General features: G+C 41.4%; 2 protein-coding genes across 5 annotated transcripts in view; one reads left to right on the forward strand and one right to left on the reverse strand.

The window, feature by feature from the left end:
- Positions 1-19298, reverse strand: part of mettl22 (methyltransferase 22, Kin17 lysine) — a 48603-nt gene extending 29305 nt beyond the window's left edge. Inside the window, exons 1-5 of one of the 3 annotated variants that reach the window (XM_042392018.1) lie at positions 19035-19292; positions 14198-14339; positions 12968-13118; positions 10535-10674; positions 4448-4488 (exon numbers count right to left, since the gene is read on the reverse strand). In XM_042392018.1, the coding sequence (XP_042247952.1) occupies positions 4448-4488; positions 10535-10674; positions 12968-13118; positions 14198-14303 (438 nt within the window). In that variant the 5' untranslated portion in view covers positions 14304-14339; positions 19035-19292. Of the gene's footprint in view, positions 1-4447; positions 4489-10534; positions 10675-12967; positions 13119-14197; positions 14340-19034 lie in introns of all 3 variants that reach the window. The other 2 variants (XM_042392017.1, XM_042392019.1) reach the window with 2 other exon arrangements.
- Positions 19299-20266: 968 nt separating this feature from the next.
- LOC121883633 (putative nuclease HARBI1) lies at positions 20267-22937 on the forward strand. 2 transcript variants are annotated; one of them, XM_042392020.1, is made up of 4 exons: positions 20267-21063; positions 22183-22302; positions 22403-22518; positions 22727-22937. In XM_042392020.1, the coding sequence occupies exons 1-4, from the start codon at positions 20997-20999 to the stop codon at positions 22781-22783; spliced, it is 360 nt and encodes a 119-aa protein (XP_042247954.1). In that variant the 5' UTR covers positions 20267-20996; the 3' UTR covers positions 22784-22937. The 2 variants fall into 2 exon arrangements, 1 of the variants encoding a protein (XP_042247954.1); XR_006092252.1 differs by lacking the exon at positions 20267-21063 and adding an exon at positions 21929-22054.
- The last annotated feature ends 2426 nt before the right edge of the window (positions 22938-25363 follow it).

Genomic DNA, 25363 nt, shown 5'->3' on the forward strand with positions numbered 1-25363 from the left:
CCTGCTACAGTGGTCAGTAGGTGTTTGCTCCAAGAATTGGCATGCCAGGTTTGACTGATCTGGATAGGGTCCGTACGATAGGGCAACTTCAAGCTGGTTGTGGCATTATTTGGAGTGAGCCCTAGTACCATCTCCAAGGCCAAGTTCCATATAACGGGGGATGTCAGAGACAGGCCGCGAAGTGGGTGTCCCAAAAAGACGACACCCCAAGAAGACCGTTTCTTCACCCTGTCAGCACTTAGCCTGCAGTACGTAGGTTGTCCTCTACAGATTTGCAGTCAAGGTTTGCAGGACAATATAGATAGAGAAGATTTGACAAATTTTTCATGAGCGCAACTCACATACTCAGCTCTGCTGCTCCTCCCACAAATGCATGTTCCTTACAAATGTGGCACTATTTAAAAGGGAAATAAACAGGTTTTCCAACGGTATAAGATTTATTGTCATGAAGCATTGTTACAAAATAATAATCTAATAGTTAATAACAAACTGCGACATGTGCGCCATGTCCAGATCTGAGGCCAGCTCCATTCAGACGATCCATCAATCCCTTACACTCAGTCCTCTTCCCCCTTTTTATTCAACGTATTTGTGTGGTGTCGTTCCCTCCTTTTCCTTTATTTTGGTATATTTCCTAATGAAATAAAGGGAGAGGTTGACACATGCACTGTACTGCACTGAAAAGCCCACTGAGATAGTCTATGTGCATACTAACTTCCACACCAGGTGTTCAAGCTGTTGTTGGGCCTTGGCTACAAGTTTGGCTATCAGCAATAATTAATGATTATCAAGATAATTATTAATTATTAAAATCAATAAAATTATTAATAAGAATTAACAATAACGGGGCACCACCCTGAAGTCAGGGAAAAAGATAGCCAATTCAGTCTCAAAGTGAACTTATCTATCAATTTGAACTTTGCTTAACAATTAACTTAATAACTATAAACAAATTACCATATCAATAACTAGTTACGGTTGAAGGATTTTGGAGTTCTTTGCAGAACAGCGGTTGGCAAAACTCATTCTTGTGCAACATTAAAACAGACAACAGGTATATCCAAAAACATTTATTTAACAAAAGGTAAAAGAGCAAATCACACAATATTAATCTAGCTAAGTGTACTTATATACAAGTGTATGTGTATGTGTGTGTGTATGTGTGTGTGTGTGTGTGTGTGTGTGTGTGAGAAAGACAATGGCAAGATGGCTGAAGTCACCTGGTGACTGAACACATGGCATGCAGACAATATGACAGAGGGGGACTACAGAGACAAAAGGCCAGACCTTAACACAAGGGCAACTGACCTAAGAATGACTATCATGACTAAGCTGGACACCCGGCACCTCCCTAACCTATTACAAAGGCTAAGTGACAAAGTACCCTCTGAAAGTCTGCTAGAGGATGTGAATGCAGCACTATGTACTATCCCTACTAGGACTGTAACTGAGACCAATCAGCTGATATACACCACAGCAACAGTGATCCTAGAGATGCTTGGCTACAAGATGAACACCATAAGACACAAGGAGCATTACCCCCCATGGAGCGGGAGGCTGGAGGCCAAGATCAAGGCAACACGGAGAGAAGTTAGTCAACTCTCAGAGCTACAGAAAGGTGTGGGGACGAAAGGGATACCCAGGAAGTACAACAAGCTGTCTATACCTGAGGCACTGGAGACTGCCAAGCAAAGGCTCACAGCTCTGGCTACCCCCCTGAAGAGATACACAGGAGTAGCAGAAGCCAGGAGAATAAATAGGATGTTCTCCACCGAACCATCCAAAGTGTACTCTCAGTGGCAAAGTAATAACACAAGAACAGATCCACCCAGGGCTGAGACTGAACAATACTGGAAGAGCATATGGGAGAAGGAGGCATAACACCAATGCTCAGTGGCTAGTGGATCTAAGAGCAGACCACAGCAATCTCCCAGAACTAGATCCAGTAACCATTACAATGGCAGATATCCAAGTGTCAGGTATGAAGAGCTGGACAGCACCTGACCCAAACATGATCCACACCTACTGGCTAAAGAAACTGACTGCACTCCATGAACGCCTGGCAGCACAAATGAACCACCTGCTGATGGATGGGACGCACCCAGAGTGGTTAACCCAAGGGCGGACAGTCCTGATCATGAAGGACCCCCAGAAGGGCACGATCCCATCCAACTACTGGCCAATAACCTGCCTCTGTACAACATGGAAGCTCCTGTCAGGCATCATAGTGGCTAAGATGAATAGGCACATGGCCCAATACATGAGCAGGGCCCAGAAAGGAACTGGTAGTAATACCAGGGGTGCTAAGCACCAGCTAATGGTCAATAAAGCAGTCACCCAAGACTGCAAGGCCAGGCAGACCAACCTGCGCACCGCCTGGATTGACCACAAGAAGGCCTATGACTCAATGCCACACACATGGATACTGGAATGCTTGGAAATGTACAACATCAACAGGACACTAAGAGCCTTCATCAAGAGCTCAATGGGCCTGTGGAAAACAACTCTGGAGGCCAACTCAAAGCCAATTGCACAAGTTACCATCAAGTGCGGCATATGCCAAGGTGATGCACTATCTCCACTGCTGTTCTGCATAGGCCTGAAACCCCCCCCAGCCAGATCATATCAAAGAGTGGCTACGGATACTGGTTCTGAAGTGGAACAACCATCAGTCACCTCCTCTACATGGATGACATCAAGCTTTATGCCAGGAATGAGCGAGACATCAACTCACTGATCCACCTCACCAGGATCTACAGCAACGACATCGGAATGTCATTCAGACTAGATAAGTGTGGTCGGATGGTATCGAAGAGAGGGAAGATGATCAGAATGGAGGGGGTTGAACTACCAGAAGGCAGCATTGCAGATGTTCAGGACAGCTACAAATACCTTGGGATCCCGCAGGCAAATGTGAACCTTGAAGAGGCCGCAAATAAGTCAGCCACAGCCAAATACCTACACAGAGTAAGGCAGGTCCTGAAAAGTGGGCTGAATGGGAAGAAGATACGGGCCATCAATGTGTATGCCCTGCCAGTCATCAGATACCCCGCTGGTATAATAAGCTGGCCAAAGGAGGAGATAGAGGCCACTGATATCAAGACAAGAAAGCTCCTCACAATGCATGGAGCGTTTCACCCCAAGTCCAGCACCCTGAGACTGTACACTAAACGGAACGAGGGAGGCAGAGGACTGGTGAGCATTGGAGCCACTGTCCAGGACGAAACCACCAACATCCAGGAATACATCAGGAAGATGGCCCCCAAAGGTGAGCTGCTAAGTGAATACCTCAGGCAGCAGAAACCCAATGATGCAGAGGAGGAGTAACCATCATGGAGGGACAAGCCCCTACACGGCATGTACCACCGACAGATAGAAAAAGTGGATGATATCAATAAATCCTACCAGTGGCTGGAAAAGGCTGAAGGACAGCACAGAAGCACTAATCATGGCAGCACAAGAACAGGCACTCAGTACAAGATCAATAGAGGTGGGGATCTACCACACCAGACAGGACCCCAGGTGCAGGCTGTGCAAAGATGCTCCTGAGACAGTTCAGCACATAATAGCAGGGTGTAAGATGAAGGCAGGAACAGCGTATATGGAACGCCATAACCAAGTGGCTGGCATAGTGTACAGGAACATCTGCACTGAGTATGGGTTGGAGGTCCCAAGGTCATAAATGGAAGACACCTCCTAAGGTGGTTGAGAATGACCAAGCCAAGATCCTGTGGGACTTCCAAATCCAGACTGACAAACTGGTGATGGCTAACCAACCGGACATTGTGTTGATTGACAAACAACAGAAGAAGGCAGTAGTGATAGATGTAGCAATCCCAAGCGACAGCAACATCAAGAAGAAGGAACACCAGAAGATCGAAAAATACCAAGGGCTGAAAGAGGAGCTAGAAAAGATGTGGGGAGTAAAGGCAACAGTGGTGCCAGTGGTAATCGGAGCACTGGGGGCTGTGACCCACAAACTGGGGGAGTGGCTCCAGCAGATTCCGAGTACAACATCTGAGGTCTCTGTCCAGAAGAGCGCAGTTCTAGGAACAGCTAAGATAGTGCGCAGAACCCTAAAACTCCGAGGCCTCTGGTAGAGGACCCGAGCTTGAGGAAGACACACCTCCACCCCCCATGGGAGGGGAGTGACAGGGAGATTTTTTTATACATACATATATATATATATACACATATAAATAAGCGCAACAAAGTAAAATACCAAAGTCATGACTGTGCCTGTGGCCTATTAAAGGTTACTACCATGTATTAGAACATTTTTATAGAACACACTTTAATATTTGACCAAAGGTCATACACTCACTTCACAAAGCTGGGTTTTATGTGGAAAAACCACTACATTCCATGTGATTGAGGAATCAGACAATGGATGGCTAATGGTGAGTGACAGAGAAAAAGGAGGAGTTGAGTGAGAAATTTTACTGACCTGTTTGCCGACATCCTCCAGGGGTGTTGCCATAGTGTGCTCTGTAAAAAAGATTGTATATATAAAGTAAATGCACAGGCTGTGTGTGTACAGTATAGTGCACTATACTTACTCACAGCCATTTCATGAGAGTCCAAACTCTGAGTGAGTGTATATACATTAGGGATGGGTATTGTTAGGATTTTATCGATACTCCTAATCTGCCCAGTTCTTTATACTCTTATTGGTTCTTTTTCATAACTACAGGATTGCTTTTTTAAAAATATATTATTTTAAAAAAATAAATTCAGAACAAGATTAGAATTGATTTATATTTCAAATAAAATTAAATATTGTTTCCAGAGCAGCAACAGTAATGTTTATAGCAAAGTCACTTTATACATTCAATATCCCATAAGAAATAAATCAAAATGTCAAAAAAATCAATAACATTCCTGACATCAAAATATTGAGTGAAGCTTAGAAAGAATGAAGAACACAGACATCAGTCATTATCAGTCATGCATCCTGACCACTGTCCTCCTTCCTCTGCTGATGAGGATCTACTGCCTGCAGGTACTGCCAGTAGGGAGAGGCTGGTTTGGGATGGGGGGAATTTAGCTGCTGTCTCAGCCAGCAGCTAAATTTACAAGAATGTGCCAACTTCTTTAAAAAGAAACTGATGATAGTTTTGGCCAGACATTGCTGGGTTTATTATCGATCATATTTGCAATATTTTTCTTCAGTAATGTGCTGTTTGGATTACATCATCTTTACAACTCTAAACAAATAATTTATTTGTACATGTAAATGTATATAAATATATTATGCATAGATGTGCCTTATCTGGAGAAAAACATCTCATCTCAGTTTTTATTAAGAAATTCAAACACCACAGTAGAACCATTGAAACTTGCGACTGTCATGCTTTATTTATTTTTCTTTTATTAATTCCCCTTGCTCTTTTAAAGTGAAAGAAACTCCTTAACAATTACATAAGCAATCCAATATAATATTATATATATATATATATACTGAGGTATTCACTTAGCAGCTCATCTTTGGGGGCCATCTTCCTGATGTATTCCTGGATCTTGGTTGTTTCATCTTGGACAGTGTCTCTGACACTCACCAGTCCTCGGTGTACATGTTGATGGCCCGTATCTTGTTCTTCCCATTCAGCTGACTTTTCAGGACCTGCCTTACTCTGTGTAGGTATGTGGCTGTGGCTGACTTCCTTGCGGCCTCCTCAAGGTTCCCATTTGCCTGTGGGTGGGATCCCAAGGTATTTGTAGCTGTCCTTCTGGTAGTTCTGATCCTCGTCCCTCTCTTTGATACCATCTGACCACACTTATCTAGTCCGAATGACATTCCGATGTCGTTGCTGTAGATCCTGGTGATATGGATCAGTGAGTTGATGTCTCGCTCATTCCTGGCATACAGCTTGATGTCATCCACGTAGAGGAGGTGACTGATGGTTGTTCCACTTCGAAACCGGTATCCATAGCCACTCTGAGATGATCTGGCTGAGGGGGTTCAGGCCTATGCAGAACAGCAGCAGGGATAGTGCAACACCTTGGTATGTGCCGCACTTGATGGTAACTTGATGGTAACACTTGCTTCCCTGGTATTACTACCAATTTGTTTCTGGGCCTTGCTCATGTATTGGGCCATGTGCCTATCTTAGCCGCTATGATGCCTGACAGGAGCTTCCATGTTGTACAGAGCCAGGTTATTGGCTGGCAGTTGGATGGAATCATGCCCTTCTGGGGGTCCTTCATGATCACAACTGTCCACCCTTGGGTTAACCACTCTGGGTGCATCCCATCCATCAGCAGTTGGTTCATTTGTGCTGCCGGGTGTTCATGGAGTGCACTTAGTTTCTTTAGCCAGTAGGTGTGTATTTCCAGGCCCGGTGCTGTCCAACTCTTCATACCTGACACTCTTTCTTGGATGTCTGCTGTAGGATAAAGTCCCTGCATGTTTCGAATGCAGACAGCACAAGCCTCAAACAACAGACCAGCTCTTTCTTCAGCCCCCAGGAATCCTGGCCAATAAAGTGAGGGTCCCAGACTCCTCACTGACCAGACCATCTAAACAACCTCCTGCAAACAGAATGGATCAAATAAGGAAACCCCCCATCTCCTGCATGGTCAACAAACCAGACCGCTGACCCAAACCATCTTTGAGCCTTCAAGCTACAAGAGCCAACAAGATAGGCAGATCACCCCAGTGTGAAATGATAGTACCATTTGAATAAATGACCGCCATCATTGGTTATCATAACTCACCCCTAGGAGCCAGTCACACACAGAGACGAGCTGGCACCAACTTTAATCCCACAGTGGATTTTGACTTTCAGGACTTGAGTGACCAACCCAAGAACTGATCACTGGGCAAACCAGCATAAGGCACAAGACATGCTGCACAATATGCCATGCTCCAGTGACAGAAACACACACACACACACACACACACACACGCACACACACGCACACACATAAACACACATACACACTCTCAAATGGCATGGATCCCTGCCGTTTGCAGTCAGACCGAAGACCAGAGGACTGTAAAATCCATGGATTAGTTTTAGATTTTGTCTAAGGACAATTATTGCTGTATGTTGATATGTGTGTATATCATATGTGTGTTGTTATGTACTTTGGTTAGACTTTTATTCCACTGCCTTTAAGCCAAGACATATACCACTAACATAATCCCATCATCCATGATAACAATATCATGTTTAGTATCATTCTGCTTGTTTCACTGTCAGAATGTTAAAGCTACTATCCGAATTGCAAAATTAGGAATCACGCAATTGTTAAATTTTAAATACTGTGATTAATAAAGCAATTCTATTCAGGAACTATACCCGCCTTTCTGTGGACAGGGGGGACTGACTTTGCTCCCCCAGAACTCTGCAACCCTGGGATTGACCAGGAGGCATCTACTGGGTGGGCAGACTGAAACTTTAAAACAGTGTCTTATCTGAAACTCTGTGCTGTTTTTGGGCTGTCTGCTGTTTCACTGTTTTGCTGTTTTAAGCTGCTGTTTTTAGGCGGCTCTTTTGGGCTGCTTGATGCTGGTTGCTGGTTCTTCTTGCTTTCTGCCATGGTGGAAAGCTTGCAGTTGGCCAGTCTGAAGATATGACTCAGGGCATCTTCTGAATCTGGAGTCATGAGTTGAGGATCAAGCCTAGGAGAGCATGAGAGCATAAGCCAGGAGCTCTCTTCCAGTGGAACCTTTTCAAGTCCGGACCGGCTGACTCACTCATCACTACCAGATTCAGACTCCAGCTCCTCACCCCAGCACAACGGGCTCCATTCTCCACAAGAAGCCACCCCAGGGAGCAAGCAAGTATTCATACAAAACCTCCATCAACTTGCTTAAACCCTGGTGCTTTCATGATTTGTAATTTCAATTGGCAATTCTGAACTAAGCTGTGGTACCGTTGATTTGACTTGCTGCTTCTCAGGTAACAGTCATTTCATCTGTTTATCAGGTTTCTCATACCAACTACCTAATAGATAACTCTGCATCATGCATTTCAATCATTCACTTGCCATAGCCTTGGGTACCAGTTTCCCTTTCCCTCTTGTATCTTGTCTGTAAAATGTTGTAGTGCTAGTAGCTGTAGTATTAGTAATAAATGTGTATGTATCTAAAGTGAACTTGTTTGTGTTTTCTTGTGCTTGCATCTCAGTCACTTAACCTATACCCTTGCAAAATCATATTTACGATTACTAACAATCATAATTCTAATATACCTCTCTTGTGTGTCCAACAAGGAGGACTATTTCCATATTAATATACATACTCTAATATGAGTTATGTCACTGGACAATAATTTCGTTGTTAGAGTTGTGCACAATAATAATTCAAAATTCCCCCCATAAAATCATAAAGATATTTGAGTGCACAAATTCCTACACTGCCATTGTAATGGTTGCTAGTTCTTGTTCTGGGAGATTGCTGTGGTCTTTCTGTAGCTCTGAGAGTTGACTAACTTCTCTCCATGTCACCTTGATCTTGGCCTCCAGCCTCCTTCTCCATGGGGGCGTAATTGTCTTTGTGGCTTATGGTGTTCATCTTGTAGCCAAGCATCTCTAGGATCACTGTTGCTGTGGTGTATATAAGCTGAATGGTCTCAGTTATGGTCTTAGTAGGGATAGTACGTAGTGCTGCATTCACATCCTCTAGCAGACTTTCAGAGGGTACTTTGTCACTTGGTAATTGATTATGGGGGTGCCGGGTGTCCAGCTTAGTCATGATTTTCAACATCAGGTCAGTCGCCCTTGTGGTAAGGGAATCTGTGTCGTAAGGGCTTGTTATTTATATATATATATATATTTTATATATGTGTGTGTGTGGTGTGTGTGTGTAATATATATATATATATATATATATATATATATATATATATATATATATATATATACACACATATATATATATATACACACACACACACACATACATATATATATATTTAATTTGGAGAACTTGTTAATTTTCAAAAAGCTAATGAGAATAGTGAGCCAAAGTCATGAAGTTTACAGTTTGCACCTACAGTGCATTGAGACTCTCAATGCCACCATCACAATTAACACCTACAGAGTGCTGCCAAATTAAAAGAAAAACCGGTACAGGTCTGAATGCTTGACCCCTACAGTGAGGGGATGTGATGCCTCTGTTATGCTGTTGAGCGCATTTTGCACCTTTATCCTATTATGAAACATTTCTATCCTGATGGGTGTGGTCTCTTCCAGGATAACAATGCCCCCATCCATAGGGCACATGGGGTCAATGAATGGTTTGTTGAGTATGAAAATGATGTGAATCATATGCTATGGCCTTCGTGATCACCAGATCTCAACCCAAATGAACACCCATGGGAGATTTTGGACCGATGTGTTAGATAGTGCTCCCCACCACCATCAAAACACCAAATGAGGGAATACCTTTTGGATGAGTTCCAGAGACTTGTAGAATGAATAACAAAGTGCACCGAAGCTGTTCTGGTGGCACGTGGTGAACCAACACCTTACTAAGATGCTTGATGTTGGTTTTTCCGTTAATTTGTCACCCATCTGTACATGTACTGTATTTGGTTACAAATTTGTGACAGTTTCCTGTACCTTCAGTGTTTCCCCTACCATTGCCTTGGAGGGGTGGCTTGCCCCACCAACGGGACCCACCACCCTTCCTGAAAGAAACAAAACAAAAACTAATGTGACTTATTTTAGCAGGATAGTGGGATCCCGGTAGGCTCATGCATGACAGAATGCACGGAAACCTGATTAATATTTTTTTTACCTAATTTATGTACACTTGTTTCATTTCAGCTCAGTGTAGAGAAATACACCGATATGAACAAATGCCTTACTGCCTGACTATGACAACACTGTCTACACCACGTATCCATGATACGCCACCCCGCAACAACACCAGGGTTTTACCTACCATTACAACACTTAAGCGCAGTTCCTCAGTGTTTTTTCACAGTACCTAAGCCAAATGAACAGAAAAAAACTATATTATAATATTATTATATTAAACCTGTCAAGTTCATGCAAACTTAGCTACTGGCTGAGACAATACATGCAGGCAGTGAATCCACCTCAGCAGGACAGGATGAGTGACTGATAGTGACTGATTTCTATGTTTTTCATTCTTTCTAAGCTTCACTGGTTTTGATGTCAGGAATATTATTTATATTTCATTGACATGTTAGATCTGTTTCCACTGAAATATTATTATTAAGTTTCTATACCCCTAGTAAACATTACTGTTGCTTCTCTAGAAACAATATTTAGTTTTATTTAAAATATAAAATTACTTCTAATCCTGTTCTGAATTTATTATTTTTACAAAATAATTTAAAAAAAAACATTTTTTTGGTAGGCCTAATGAACAAGAAGAAAGAAAGGTGCTGGCCAAACACCTGGGGTTTTTGGCCAGTGCCCCCCCCTAAATAAAATTCCTAAAGAAACAGTTGAAATGTTTGTCAGTCAAAGAGAGATTTACTTTTGTATAGTATTCATGATAATCAAGATAAGGATGAAAAGAAAAAAAAAAACATTACAAAATATAGGTTCTTACCAATTCTTATGATGTCTTTGAAGCACTTATCAACTTCATCATCTGTATTCTCTTCTTGTTCCAGTGCAGGGTTGGACTGTTTGAGAATGATGGGACAGACCAAATCTCGACTGATATCCGCCGTAGGGGTTTTCCTCGGTCTGGGGAATCATAAAAATGGTTTTAAATGCTTGGATGACTATGGATGACAGCATATACCATATATAAAACCAAAGCTGTGATTAACAATTTTACTTGGCATAACTGCCATGCAAATGTACCAAACTTTAACATGAACAGTATGCCACACCTTTACATGTCTGTGGTTGCTTAAAGGAACAACACAGTTCTCGAGTTAGTCTTCAGTAACACATGCCATTTTATGGTACATCCATAGATATCGTAGGAATAACTTTGAGTCACTTGGTTATTGTGTGTGAGGTGTGTGTGTTAATATCACCCATGGGCCGAAGAAAACATGGCTGCATAACTGATCATATTAGTAAATAATAACCACAGTCAACATGTTTCATTTCACATTTCACAAGAGTGGTAACTGGGACACAACTTAACACAGGCTCAACAGATAAAGAACAATATCACACTGAAACTTCACTGTACAACACAACCACAACATAAATAAATGGCAATAAATGACAATAATCATAAATTAGATTACATATATTAACAATTCAGCACAATATTCCACTAGTAAGAAAGTGCTCCCTTTCTTTCAGTGGCAAAAGAACTTTTCCGCTTTCAATGACCCCTCAGAAATGGGAATGAAAAGCTGTCCCTGAACAACGTTTCAGACACTGGGCTCACTATCCATAAACTGGCCTTCAGTGAACATCAAAGGACTTACTCAAAGTCCCTTAAAATTGCTCCGTTAAAGTTCTACTCCAACCTAATTAATAACAATCCTGGCAACCCTAAGCATCTTTTTTCCACCATAAATCATCTCCTGAAGCCCCAATCATCCTCCCCAATTGAGGCTTCAGAAGAGCAATGGAAGGCTTCGTTTGACTTTTTCAGAGCCAAGGTCAACAACATGCACTTCTCTGATCTCTCTGGTCCAGCTCTTCCTCTCTGCCACTGTCCCTCTGTCCTGGAGCTCACCATCTCTACTCCATTTCACTGGTGTCAGGCAGGAAATCCTCAGGAAGTTGAACCCTATACTTGTTGAACCCTATACAGAGCGATGGGTGTAATGTCCTTTATGTAGGCACCTGGAAAGCAGAAAGTCCAGCCACCATGCACCACTATGTGCTGAACCATGGAAGTGCTGACAACAAGCACCGAGAGTGGGCCCTGCACCTGAGTGTGCATGTCTGACCACCTGGGGCTGGACCCAGGCGGCAGAAAGTGAGGCGCAGTCTGCGGCAGCGGAGGAGCCATCAACCTGCTTGAGGTGCCTGAGTGTGCACGCCTGACCATCCCAGGGACTGGACCAGGGTAGCAGCAGGCGAGGCGCGGTCCGGCGGCAATGGAGGAGCCACCAACCAGCTTGGGAGCAGAGGCCCGGTCAGGAGATGGATGGTCATCCTGCTGGAGCCTCACTGGAGAACAAAGTCCAACCCCACCATGCAGGGCTTGAAATTTATTACTCAGCTGCAGAGTGTCAGATGTGCGCGGCTGGAGGGAGCTGCTGGTCAGCTGCTCCTGACCAGGATCCACAGCTCTGAGTTGCAGGGTGTGAAGCAGGCTTGGGACTTGGGTCTAGCTGCAAGAACGCGCCAGATGTCATCAGTCAGGGCCTGGGCATCTGTTAAAATGATCAGCTGTGCATGACAGCAGCAGAGCATTCGGTGGACAGACTAGCACAGCAGGAGGAGCTCATCATGGAGAGATATTTGGCCTGTGCAGCAACAGCGGACAAAAAGTCCAGGATAGCTCATCCTTGCTCTGAAGATCCTGTTTCAGCCTTCTGATGTTGTCTTTTAGCAGTGCGTATGCCAGCTGGTGAAGTCCACACACAGCCATAATAATGCTTCAGAGGCCAGCTAGCAATAACAACCAGGCTAAAAACAAACCATGCTAACGTTTCTTCATTGTTCATCAGTTGGGGAGGTTTTTAGCGGAAGCTGAATTTTCTGTAGAGGTCTCCTCCATTCCAAGACAAACGAATCCAGTGATAAAACCCAGTAAAAACACTGAATAAAACAGTTACACTTTAAAAGTCAGTGTTTCTCTGATGCTGTTCAGGGAGTGGCTGCAAGCTGAGTGGCTGCAAGCTGAGCTGCCGCTCACATTTGCTCAGCTTGTTTCACTGATGACTTAAAATCAAGCTGTCTGATGACTAAAATTATGACTAACTTCATCCAGTTAAAAGATATAGCTAAAAACAACCAAGATCTAAAAAGTGCATCATTAAAACTGGATAAAAAAGTGGCACAAATCCTCGCAGTACAGCCACCAATGTTTAACATTGACTGGTTAAGAGGTTTTCCATACCGATGTGTAATGTTAAGGTCTCCATCTTCATCCCGAACTGGTTCCACATTTCCTTCCACACATTCCTCTTCATCTTTTCTTTGGCCTTTCTCTGGGTCATTGTTGTCATGCCTTTCATCATCTGACAAGATCTTGAATTTCGAGATAAAGACTGAATGGATGAATACAGGAAAGTTAGAAAGTGAGAGAAAATCTATACAAAAAAAACATGGAGTGGAAAAGTTACATAAAACATTTGATTTATTCCAGGGCGCCACATACTAATTTTATCATTCCTCATCCATAACATCTTCAATAGGGTGGTTCTCTTTGTCCTTGTTTATGTCAAACTCATCCTTTTGATTTTTGTTGATGCTAATGCTGAAATAATCTATTTCACTGGAATCGTATTGTGAGGATATTAAAATATTATATTATTGTTTTATAAAAAGTTCCTGTCTGAGTGAATGGCTTCTGAGCAATTTTAATCACCATCTGAGAATATTTGTTACTGAAGTTACTGTTTTACCTGAATGAATATTAATATATTAAAAAGTTAAATGCAGTTGATTGCCAAGAGCATTAGTCAACATCAGTTTTTATATGTGAATTTGCATACATTTACCTTTTTGTGATATATATCGATATTAAAAAATATAGTAATTAATATATATTAATAACAATACCAGAAATCCTGAACAATGTGGATCAGAATCTCAAAAGAAATACGTGGAGTTCCATTGGTGAAATTAAATCATTAAACAGCAGTCTCCATATTCTCATTTAAAGCCACTTGCTCATGTGCACGCTTGATTGGCTTATGGCAGTCCCAGACGGGCTCAAGTCAAATATTCAGAATTCACAACTAGCTATGACCTATATCACCCCAAAATACCAGATGTAGCTACTGAATTTGGCACATTTTATTTTTCACAAGCTTCTTAATCAAAATACTGAAGGTCCTAGTTCAAACTATTAAAATGACACTTAAATTATTGATATGATACAAATAAAGGTTTAACTGGGAGTATGCAACTCTTGAAATTGATGTATCCATGTGATTGTTTTAATAGAGAAAATGTATCACTCAGTTAAAGTTGTTTCTTCCCTTACAAAACGTCCTCAACCGAATACAGGCTTGCAGAGAGAACACAAACCAGACAACAGGTGCATATTACTGTTCAAGGTCTAAAACTAAAACTACAAATGTAATCGCACATACAAGCACACTGCCATGAGACATATACACACCGGGCTGTCCAACTTGGTTGAGGCGTATCATTAAGTGGCGTGCATTGGGCAGGAGCAAGTGAACATCTGACAACACACTATTATGATGAAAAGTGATCTGGTCCATGGCAGTGGAGCACCCCTGTCATCTGCTTCCCAAAACCTGGGGAGATTGGGTGCACACAGTTTGAGTACAAACAGGTTACCAGTTACAACACAGACTTTCAATTCCAGCAGCTTAAGTTATACAGTCCCTCCAGAAATTCACGATCTTGTAATTGCAATAATTAATGCAAGTTCAACCAATCACTTCAAAATTTGTGCCTTGCAATTTCGCAAAATTCCTGTGATTTCTCCACATTACAGGTGCTACTAGGAAGATTTTGACATCGATATGTCATTGAAAATTTGATGTCCATACCTTGCAATGAGAATGAAAGATAACTGCAACAAATCCAGTGTACAATTTGGAATTAGCGAGGTAACTTCCGGTTTAATCCTGGGTTTTCAGGGTTACAACAGTGGTTCATCTCTTACCAGGGTACATCACCATGGTAACTTAAGCTGCACACCTAACCTGCTCAGGAGCAGGTTACGTTCGTAATACGTGTATAAAAGCATCGGCTACTGACCAATCAATTCTCTTGGAAAATGGTATCAACATTTGTAGAAGATCCCATGGATCTTGGTGCACGGATTGTGAGAGGGTCTCTTAGTAGGGCTGGAGTGTTAAGAGACTGGGATAACCCTTTGGCTTTCCCTGATGATTTTTTATATGAGATATATAGATTCTTGTCGGAGAGAATGACTTATCTGTGTGAGCTTCTTGAGCCGTACGTTGCCAGTGCATCACAATGGAGTCATGCGCTTACAGTCAAGCAGAAAATATGCATTGCCTTGTATTACTTTGTTACAGGTACTTTCATGTATGCTGTTGGTGATACGGCGAACTTGAGTAAAAACATAGTTAGCTTCCATTAAGGGGCAATCCTCATTACTGCAGAGGGCCAGCTCCTCCGCAGGAGTGTACTCCTGTGTAGGAGGGCTCCCTCCTGTCTTCTTTGTTAGGGCATGAGCACAAAAGTGCCAGGTGCCCAACAGTCTATTGTTTTCAAAGGAACCTCTTGTTTTTGTTGAGATTATTGTTAGGGCCCGAGCACCAAGTGGTATGAAGGCCCTATTGTATCTGAAGGTATTATTAGTTTGAATGCTGAAAGCATGCATGGTGTGAGAGTTATTATCTTCGCTCTTTATTTATTTATTTCACCTTTTTTTGGCGTCTCATTGCCTCTGTACAATTTTTCGTATTAACTTCAATATTTACATGTACATACTAACATGTTTCAGTGATTTTATATAATTTTTTAGATAAAATGCTTAACATATTAAAACATGGCACCAATAGCGTCACCGCTATTGGTACCGGTTTATAACTCATAAACCGTGAAGCCTATCAAAACAATATTTGCATCGTGTGTTCCTTGTATGATGCCGATTAGACTGATATAGGCCACGCCCATTTCTGCCTGTAAAATTTTCCACCATTTTGTATTTTTTGGTAAACACATTTTTTGCTTCTGCTGGTACATATTTCATCAAATTTTCATCAAACAAGGTACATACCATATTTAGATGACCCCAAACAAAACTTTTGAGTTTGTTTTTGGGTATCACTTACAGTTTGTCTGTAATTGGTTGTCAGACTTACCTTAAGGTGTGGCCTGATGCACTTAATGGGTCTCTCTCTACTATTATTATTATTCTAGTATGCCATTGCATATTTGAGGGGCTTAGGATGCTTGAAAACTCACAAAAATTGGCACACACGTCAGAACTGGCAAAAATCGCAAAGTTCTGTAGTGATTGGGCTCCAGCATTGCCAGTGGGCTTCACAGCACCCCTAAACGCAGGGCCATTTTGGAACAAAGTTTCTTTGATGTGCATGAAATTCGGTGGGTTCATTGCGCTCATCATTCTCAATATTATACATATTTTTTACATTTTTTTGCCCCAAAGGATGTCAGCCATTTTGGATTTCCTGCGTCAATTTTCATTTTACAAACACATTTGAAGCCTTTAAGATGTGCGAAAACTCATGAAACTTTGTACCTATGTTCGAATTAGTTAGTATTGCAATTAGTATCATTGGGCCATTTTGAATCTACTTTGCATTTTTTTTGCAAAGTGAAGTTATTGACAGGTGTTGTATTTTAACGAACTCCTCCTAGAGATTTAACCCGAGCGACTTCAAATTTAGTAGGTTACATCTAAACATGTTTGTGATGCTAAATTGCAAAGCTTTTTAGTTTTCATGGAAGGCCATTAATGTGGTGTGCCGGACAATTTTGCCCAAAGCATGTTTGGGGCATTAAACAGAAAGTTATTGTAACTTGGGTTTACATTGTCCAATCTGCCCCAAATTTCTCATGTTTGATAAGAGCCCAGGCCTGAACACATCTACATGTCAATATTGAGTCATTGTCATAGTGCCACCTACTGACAACAGGAAGTCAGCCTTACATGACAAACGTCATCTGACTTACATGAAAAGGACAAGGAAGCGATCTCCTACATGCAATGTCCAATATTCATGAAAATGTATATCCATGTCACGCGCCCTCTGGTAAATATATTGCTGTATCGTGTTGCTCTGCAATAACAGCGGTTTGACTGCGGCAGACTTCGTCTGCGGCACACCCAGACATGCACAAAGGAGCGAGGGCCCAATCATCACTGCCTGCAGCTTTAATTATTGCTATTATTATTATTATTATTATTATTATTATTATTATTGTTATTCCCCCATGCCATTGCATTTTTGAGGGGCTTAGGATGCTTGAAAACTCAAAAATTGGTACACACATCAGAACTTGCGAAAATTGCAAAGTTCTGTAGTAACTGGGCCAGTGGGCTCCATAGCGCCCCCTAAACACAAGATCATTTTGGGACAAAGTTTCTTTGATGTGCATGAAATTCAATGGGTTAATTGTGCTAATCATTCTCAACATAACTTTTCAAATTTTTTCACCCAACAGGAAGTCAGCCATTTTGGATTTCATGCATCAATTTTCATTTTGCAAACATGTTTGAGGTCTTTAGGATGCCTGAAAACTAACAACATATGGCAAATATGTTTGTACTGACAAATGCTTCAATTAGTATGAAAATTGGGTTTTGGGTGCGGCATTTTGGCTGTTTAGCGCCCCTTAATTACTTTTAGCATTTTTAAGCTGCTAGGAGTGCTCCAAAACTCACGAAACTTTGCACATGCATCAGACATGTTGTAACTTAATATTGGATATGTCTTGGGTTTGGGTGTGGCAGAATGGCTCAAGGGCACCCCTGAGAAAATTTCGAAGTCAAAGCTCCCATCTTTAATTTTGACGTAGATTTATGAAATTTGGTAGGAAGATGTAGCATCTCCAGACTTAAAAAAGCCTCATGGAGCCACACCATAAGTCCAACAGGAAGTCAGCCATTTTGAATCCACTTTGCATTTTTTCCCAAAGTGCAACCATTTACGGCATTGTACTTAAACAAACTCCTTCTAGAGATTTGACCTGAGCAACTTCAACTTTGGTAGGCTACATCAAAAGGCTTTTTCAATGCTAAATTGTGAAGCTTTGAATTTCATGGCACGATGAAAAGTTATCAAAATCTTTAGTTTTCATTGTTGCCGTTGCAACGCGGCAAACTTCAATGTTTAGCCATGAAACAGAAAGTTGTTGTGACTTGAATGTACATCATCCAACCTACACCAAATTTCTCATACTTCATAGGAGTTCCAGCCGGAACACAGTTACATGTCAATATAGACTCATAGTTGTAACGCCACCTACTGTCAACAGGAAGTCAGCCTTGTATGACAAACATCATCCAATTTACATAGAATTAACATGTTGTGGTCTACATGTGATATCCAGCAACATGACATATAATTAGTTGGTGTTCTCTAGCACCATATAGTGGACGCCGGAAGTGATATTTATCTACATGGTGCAATGTCTGATACTCATAAAAATGCTTATGCATGTCAGTCGACCTCCACTAAATATGTTGCTGCATTGACGACCCTCTTGTATAGCACCGCCTACTGGCAACAGGAAATTAAGCCTTATGTAGCAAACATCATCCGATTCACGTGAAATGTACAAGTGATATTTAACTCATTGGTGCAATGTCCAATAAGAGCCCAGTACTGAACTGAGTATGAATGCCCACAACAAAAGCCCTTCGAATGCGGCCCGCCCAGACATGCGCAAAGGCCTGATAAGCGTTGCTTACAGCTTTAATTTATATCTTTTTCCCGTTGGCTGCATTACAGGGGGCACTAAAGCCTTGTACTTGTGCTACTTATAAGATATGAAAGTAAGGCTTCTTACTACTATGTTTTCATATTTATTCTTTGGCCTTGGACTTGCTCCAAAGTCTGTTTGACACCACCAAAATTGCAGCTGAAAGAATTAGGCTAAAACTGTCATATACACCATAAGAACAGATCTAAGTAACACATTAATCTGAAAGCATACGCAACTGTAATTACAGTCTGATCTACTCGTGCCCTAACGATGACGCAGTGGTATTATAAGCCTCTTAATATACGCATTAACACAGTCAGCGATTTTTTGCCAGCTGTCCTTCCTGCATTTGGCATCTGCAACTGTGTTGCTTTTAGCCTGGATTATGTGTTTTACTTCTTTGCATTTGTCTAATATTATAGTTTGCTCTTCATCTTCAAAATATGTCGCTCTAGTGCCAGTAGACTCGCCCATGTTTGTGATTCGTCATATGCTGCAAACACCGCCAATTTTATGTGAACAAACTCGTGGCTAGAATGGGAAAACCTTGGTTGACTTACCTAGTTGATAACCATCGTCGTATGACCGCTTGGCGTGATCACCGGCTTAGTGAAGCCAGATAATGAAAATATATCATGGGTAATGTTATGTTGAACTTGCTTCGTAGTACAAGTCCTGGGTCGGATTCACAGGAGTTCTGCTGAGGGCATTTAAGGCACAAATTAAGCCTTTTCAAACAACACTTACTTCAATAAAAAAAAAACCTTCTCATTTATAGTTAGCTAGGCTCTTCAACCCCTCCTCTCATCATCAAAATAAACCCCATGCCGGCTAACCGAAAAAAAAAACGGCAAAACAGGAAGTGACCGGATTTATGGGAAATGTGGTTTTATCATGAGAATTAGGTCCCATCCCATGGCCCACACTCACGGAGTGCATCCCAAGTCTCTTAAATTGCATCCACGTTCCCCTCACTTGCGTCTTTTCTTTGTGTCCTAACTAAAATGATAGTTTCCGCGTCCGCGAGTGTTTTTTCCAAATCATAGCACCAGCTTTTCAGTCAAAGATGCTTCAATCGTCTGTGAGTCCGCTAGGGTCCGCGTGACGTAAATTTCATCATCAGAGGGTGTGCGCGTTGCTCTGTGCGGACTTCCGCGTACATGCAATTTGTTGTGTCCGCGCGAACCTGTCCGCACCAGTCCCATGGATGTTCTGTGAGAAATTCCAACTCCACTGTACTGTGAAGAACTATAATAGAATGATAAAAGCCATACCAGTCTCTCTGAGGTCAATGGTTAGAGAAGACATTCTGTACACAAAGACCTCTCCAGGGCGGAGGCAGCTTTGCATTGAAGGAATAGACTTTTGTGACATTAAATGCACTAATAGAGTTATTAGATATTTGCTATTGAATGAATGATATCCCAACCCAGTTAGAAGGAAATATATTTTTAAGGAATTTGGAGCTGAAGAGGTTAAGGAAATAAGAAATAAATACATCTCATTTCCACTCTCTCCTAAAGTAAAAGAGGTTAATTTCAAAATCTTAAATGAAATTTACCCAATGAATGATTTCCTAAGAATGAGGTTTAACTTAGATATGAATAACTGTGTATTTTGTGAAAGGGAAATTGCAAATTTAGAACATTTGTTTTTCTGTGATTCAGTGCAGTCTTTCTGGAGTGATATGCAGAGCTGCCTACAGTCCAAGGAGATAGAGTTGTCACCCCGACAATGAAGACAATCAAGTTCGGTGTATTTATTGACAACAGGAACCTTGACTTTGTTCTCAATATTCTATTATTATTGGGAAAGTTTTTTTTAATATATAAATGTAGATATTTCAAAACTAAACCTAATTTAAACCATTGGAAGAATGAGTTAAAACTCTTGAGTAAGTCTCTAAAACTTGTTAATGACAAGAAAGCCCTTAAACTTTTTTCATTATTAGAAAGATTTAAGTTGATTTGAAATAGCCCTGCTTTTTGTGTACTGGATTTTTTTTACTTTTTAGTTTTTTAGGTTTTTTAAAAAATTTTTCATCTATATCTTTATTTCAGAACTTTGTTCTGTTATTGTTGGTTTCCTATTATTTTGCTCAACCTGAGGCAGAAGGACTCTATTGAATATGACACGAAAAAGTGCCTGTTTGATTCAAAATGTCAAAAAAAAGAGAAAAAAAAAGAATAAAAATAAAAAATAAAAACAGTCCCATGGATGTATGACCTGTCCGTGCGGTCACAACTCTGTTCCTGTAAACGGCGATCAACTGCGCACGTGTGGAACGCGTCCTCCAAGCAGACCCCAGAAGGTATTATAAACAGAACCGTCCTTAGTGTCCCCAGCTGTCCGTGTGCGAGTCCGCTCGCGAGTAGGGTGGATGCATGGAGAGACGCCAGGGAACCAAGCGAGGAGCGAGGAAACGAGGAAATATGTTTTAGAGAAATGAGACGTCCTTTCTGTGAAGCTTCATGTGAAGCGACGTCCATTGCTGATGACGGCGGCAGCTGATCACAGCACATATGTGGATTCTGCTGAGCTTGGTTTATGCTCGACGCACTGTCTCCGGCGAGAGGATGCGCGCGCAAGGTGCACAATTTTCACTGCCAGAGCAGCTGTTTCCTCTCTGCAGCCTGGTAACTGTTTGACAAACACCTGCACATGAATAAAAACCTGCATTCTGTTTTTATACTGTGTACTATATATTGCTCTTTTTTACTTGTCACTTTATTTTAAACTTAGGACTTTTGTCCATGTTGGGATCTTGTGGGAATGATGACTCTTTTATTTTTTCCAATCATCTGATTGGTCAGTGGTCGGAGTGTTGACAGGTTGTGATCCGATCTTCTGAAGTTAACCTGCTATGGAGCAGGTTAGCTATTCAGCACAAGTTACCATGGTGATGAACCACGGTAAGAAGTGAACCAGCGTCGTAGGACTGAAAACCCAGAGTTAAACCTGGGTTACCTCGCTAACCCCAAATCCTACTTCATAGTACAGGCCTCTGATGTTCAAATCACGGAGAGGAAACATTGCTGACCTTGCAAATGCCTGAATATGATTTTATATCACTCATAATTTCATAGACTAGACTATCCATCTGATTAATTCAGTTTATGGTTTATGGAGTTCAATGAAACTGTGGGATCAGAAATATTCTTAACCATATTTTGATGTATTTTCTTCAAAATAAAAACTCCCCACCTAGGTTTCGACACCAGAGGCTTGTACTATGAAGCATGATTTGAGATTAGTGAGGTAACTTCAGGTTTAAGCCTGGGTTTTCAGTCCTACAACAGTGGTTCACTTCTTACTGGGGTACATCACCATGCCAACTTATGCTGAACAGCTAACCTGCAGGTTATGTTCAAGATAATAGATCAGCGGCTATAAAAGCACTGCCTACAGACTAATCAGTTCTCTTGGAAAATGGCATCACCATTTGTAGGTGTGGGGATCGGTGGCGGACTGTGAGAGGATCACTTAGAAGGGCAAGAGTGTTCAGGGACCAGCAAGACCCACTGGCTCTCCCTGACAATCTCCTGTATGAGAGATACAGATTCTCATTGGAGGGAATGAGGTATCTGTGTCAGCTGCTTCAACCATATATTGCAAGCACGACACGTCGGAGTCGTGCGCTTACAGTACCACAAACTGTATGCATTGCACTGCAGGTCTTTGCAACCGATATTTTTTTGCATACTGTAGGTGATGCAGAGAACCTCAGCAAAAATACAGTCTGCAATGCTATTCATAAGGTGGAGCTACTGGACGTCGTCGTCATGTTCCCTGGCCACTTGCCCACACAATCCATAAAAGAGATAGCAGGTAAGTTAGAAATTAACCTATTTGACAACTTGATCTATAAATAACGTAGACCCCATGACATATACTCTTGTATATTAAATGCAGCCTACTCCTTTCATAGGGTTCCCCAGAGTGATTGGTGCCTTAGACTGCACCCATATACCCATCTCTGCATGTCAGGCTGAGAATGAGGTGGATTATGTAAATCGCAAATCATTCTACAGCCCTAATGTTCAGGTAAATCTTGCAATGGTAATGTGCAATGGCCATTTTAAAAGTGCATATTAATAGCAATATCTTGTCTCAAATTAGAATTTAAGTTCTACATGTTTTTATTTTATATCAATATATATTTATATATATTTATATCAATATTATATTTTGTTATGTTCTTTAAACTGCACTTTGTGATACTGATCCTGGCAATATTCCTTTTTATCTTCAGGGCTGTTCAGTGGAGTGTCGCTGGGTGACAGGGAGTACGCCTGCCAGCCCTTTTTGATGACCCCCTATCCTGACCCTGTTGCAGGCCCACAAAGTCGTTTCAACGTGGCCCTTACCAAGACCAGGGTCAGGATTGAGATGGTATTTAGCATACTCAATCTGTCAACCCAACTTGTCAAAGCAGATGGCCGCCCCCCGAGAGCCAGGTTCTGCTTGAGGTTTCTTCCCGTTAAAGGGAAGTTTTTCCTTACCACTGTCACCAAGAGCTTGCTCATGGGGGAATTGTTGGGTCTCTGTAACTGAAAAAGTATGGTCTTTTGTTGTGATTTGGCGCTATATAAATAAAACTGAATTGAATTGAATCGAAAATTGAATACTGAAGGCCCACTTTAACTGCTTATGTGGGCTCAGGGTGGCCCCAGACTGGGCTTTTAGGATTATCTCGACCTGTGTAATGCTACAGAACATAGCTACCATACAGAGTGAGAGGGCCCCTCCTGTCAGCCTACAACCCCCTGATGTGGTGGACCCCATCACCCTTGACTACCCTACTGGCAGGGCTGTGAGAGAGGCCATCACACAGCAATTCTTTACATAAACAGACAAGCAAGCCTCTTTTTCTTTTCATTTAGTCTTTATTCACTCTTATTTAATGAGGCTATCTTTTGCTCTCCCGTTCCTGAAAAAAAAGGGGGAATACATTTTAGTTAGATTGCTTCCCACATACTGGAAGTATACTTTACTGAATTACCTTCTTTTCTTTTCATCTCAATTTCTCAACCTTGAGTTTCACTTTTTTTATCATGTATCTTTTGTACTCAATATAATGCTTTTTGTACTCAATATCCAGCTCTAGAGTCCTCTTATAGAGAGACCTCACATTGTCTGCTCCAACCTGAAACAAATAAACACATACAGTTGCTTTAACAGTTATACATTGTCCCTTTGCAAGGCTCACTTGAAGAAGGTGCAAATGTCACATTTGACTACACTGTATAAATTAAGGTTAATTCATTATCACTTGTGATTCTCCTGGCCTAGAAGTGGAGGCCACAGGCTCAGGGGGAGGAAGATTTCCCTCTTCCTGCAAAATCATCATAGCAATGGATGCAATTGATTCATTTCAGGATAGAGAGCACTTGAAGCAGTTAGTAGTCCCATTTGCAGAACACCACCATTAGCAAGTAATTAAAGATAAATCAGTTACAGTTGTGTGTGTCCACATTTGCACCATCTGTACTAAGATGGGTAAATTGAAAACTGAATAAAATTGGTTACAGAAGACTAAAAAGTGTACCGTCAACACTCTTTCTGAGCAGACAGACACTGTCTCGTCATCTAGGGCATGGAAAATAAGACATGTAAATGTAAATGTTAATCTATGATCAGCAACCACAGATGACATTCCAGTGTGTATGACAGGTTGCTTTCACTGTTACCTCTGTATGAGACAGTGTGTAAGTGGGTGGTGGCAGCGACACCAATGTGTCCCCATCAACTGCAGAGAAAGTAAACACAAGTTACTTACTCCCACAATAATTAGTATATTATAATTGTGTTTTATGAGCAACCCAGTAGTCTAACATTGACTAACTGACACATACCCTGTACAAATGTGGCCCGTTGGGAGCAGCTGCCACTTCCACCAGGGTCTGAAGAAACACCTCCCTCCACTCCTTCCATTAATGGGCAACCCTCATTATTAGAAAGGGCCAGCCCCTCAGCAGGAGTGTACTCCTGTGTGGGAGGGCCCCCTCCTGTCTTCCTTATCTCATTCTTTTTCCTGTTGGCTGTGTAGGAATTTGTGCACTCAAATATCTTATGATTTTATGGGGGAATTATGAATTATCATTGTGCACAACTCCAACATGAAATTATTCGTCCAGTGACATAACTCATATTAGATTAGGTATAATAATGGGAAATAGTCCTCCTTGTTGGATACACAAAAGAGCAACACAAAATTTAATTACAGTCATATCTACTTGTGCCTTAATGATGGGGCAGTGATATTATAAGCCTATTAACTTATCCATTCACACAGTCAGCAATTTTTTGCCAACTTTGCTTTCTGCATTTGGCAGCTGCAACTGTATTGCTTTTGGCTTGGATGATGTGTCTATATTCCTCGTATTTTTTCAATATTATAGTTTGCTCTTCATTAGTAAAGTATGCCGCTCTGCTGCCGGTAGACTTGTCCATGTTTATGATTGGTCATATGCTTTTATGTGAACGCTCTCAGGGCTAGATTGTGAAAACCTGAGTTGACTTAACGAATTGATAACCACCGTCATGTGACCGTTTAGTGTGATTGCGTTTGTCAGGGTAAGTGAAGCCAGATAACGAAAAGATATCCTGGGTATGTTGAACTTGCTTCGTAGTATAGGCCTCAGGTGTTAAATCTAAATGAAAACTTACAGTACATTGTGCTACGCCACTGAGCAACACAGCTTTGAGAACTACCAATATACCCAAACACAGGCTATTTTGAAACAAAAACAACTGTATATTATCTTTGGGTTTTAAAATACCTCTGCTAGATTAACTTGTTAACATTTTTCGTAGATCCATTAACCATCAATAAGCTGAATTAATCAGATGGATAGCCTAGTCCACGGAATAATGAGTGATATAATAA

This window comes from Thunnus maccoyii, chromosome 18 (assembly GCF_910596095.1).
Source record: "Thunnus maccoyii chromosome 18, fThuMac1.1, whole genome shotgun sequence".
NCBI classification, from domain to species: Eukaryota; Metazoa; Chordata; class Actinopteri; order Scombriformes; family Scombridae; genus Thunnus; species Thunnus maccoyii.

Coding starts and splice junctions, on each gene's coding strand:
- LOC121883633 (XM_042392020.1), top strand. CDS start 20,997: ATGTGGATTCTGCTGAGCTTGGTTTATGCTCGACGCACTGTCTCCGGC. Junction 21,064..22,182: donor CGAGAGGATGCGCGCGCAAG/GTGCACAATTTT, acceptor TGCATACTGTAG/GTGATGCAGAGAACCTCAGC. Junction 22,519..22,726: donor TCTACAGCCCTAATGTTCAG/GTAAATCTTGCA, acceptor TTTTATCTTCAG/GGCTGTTCAGTGGAGTGTCG.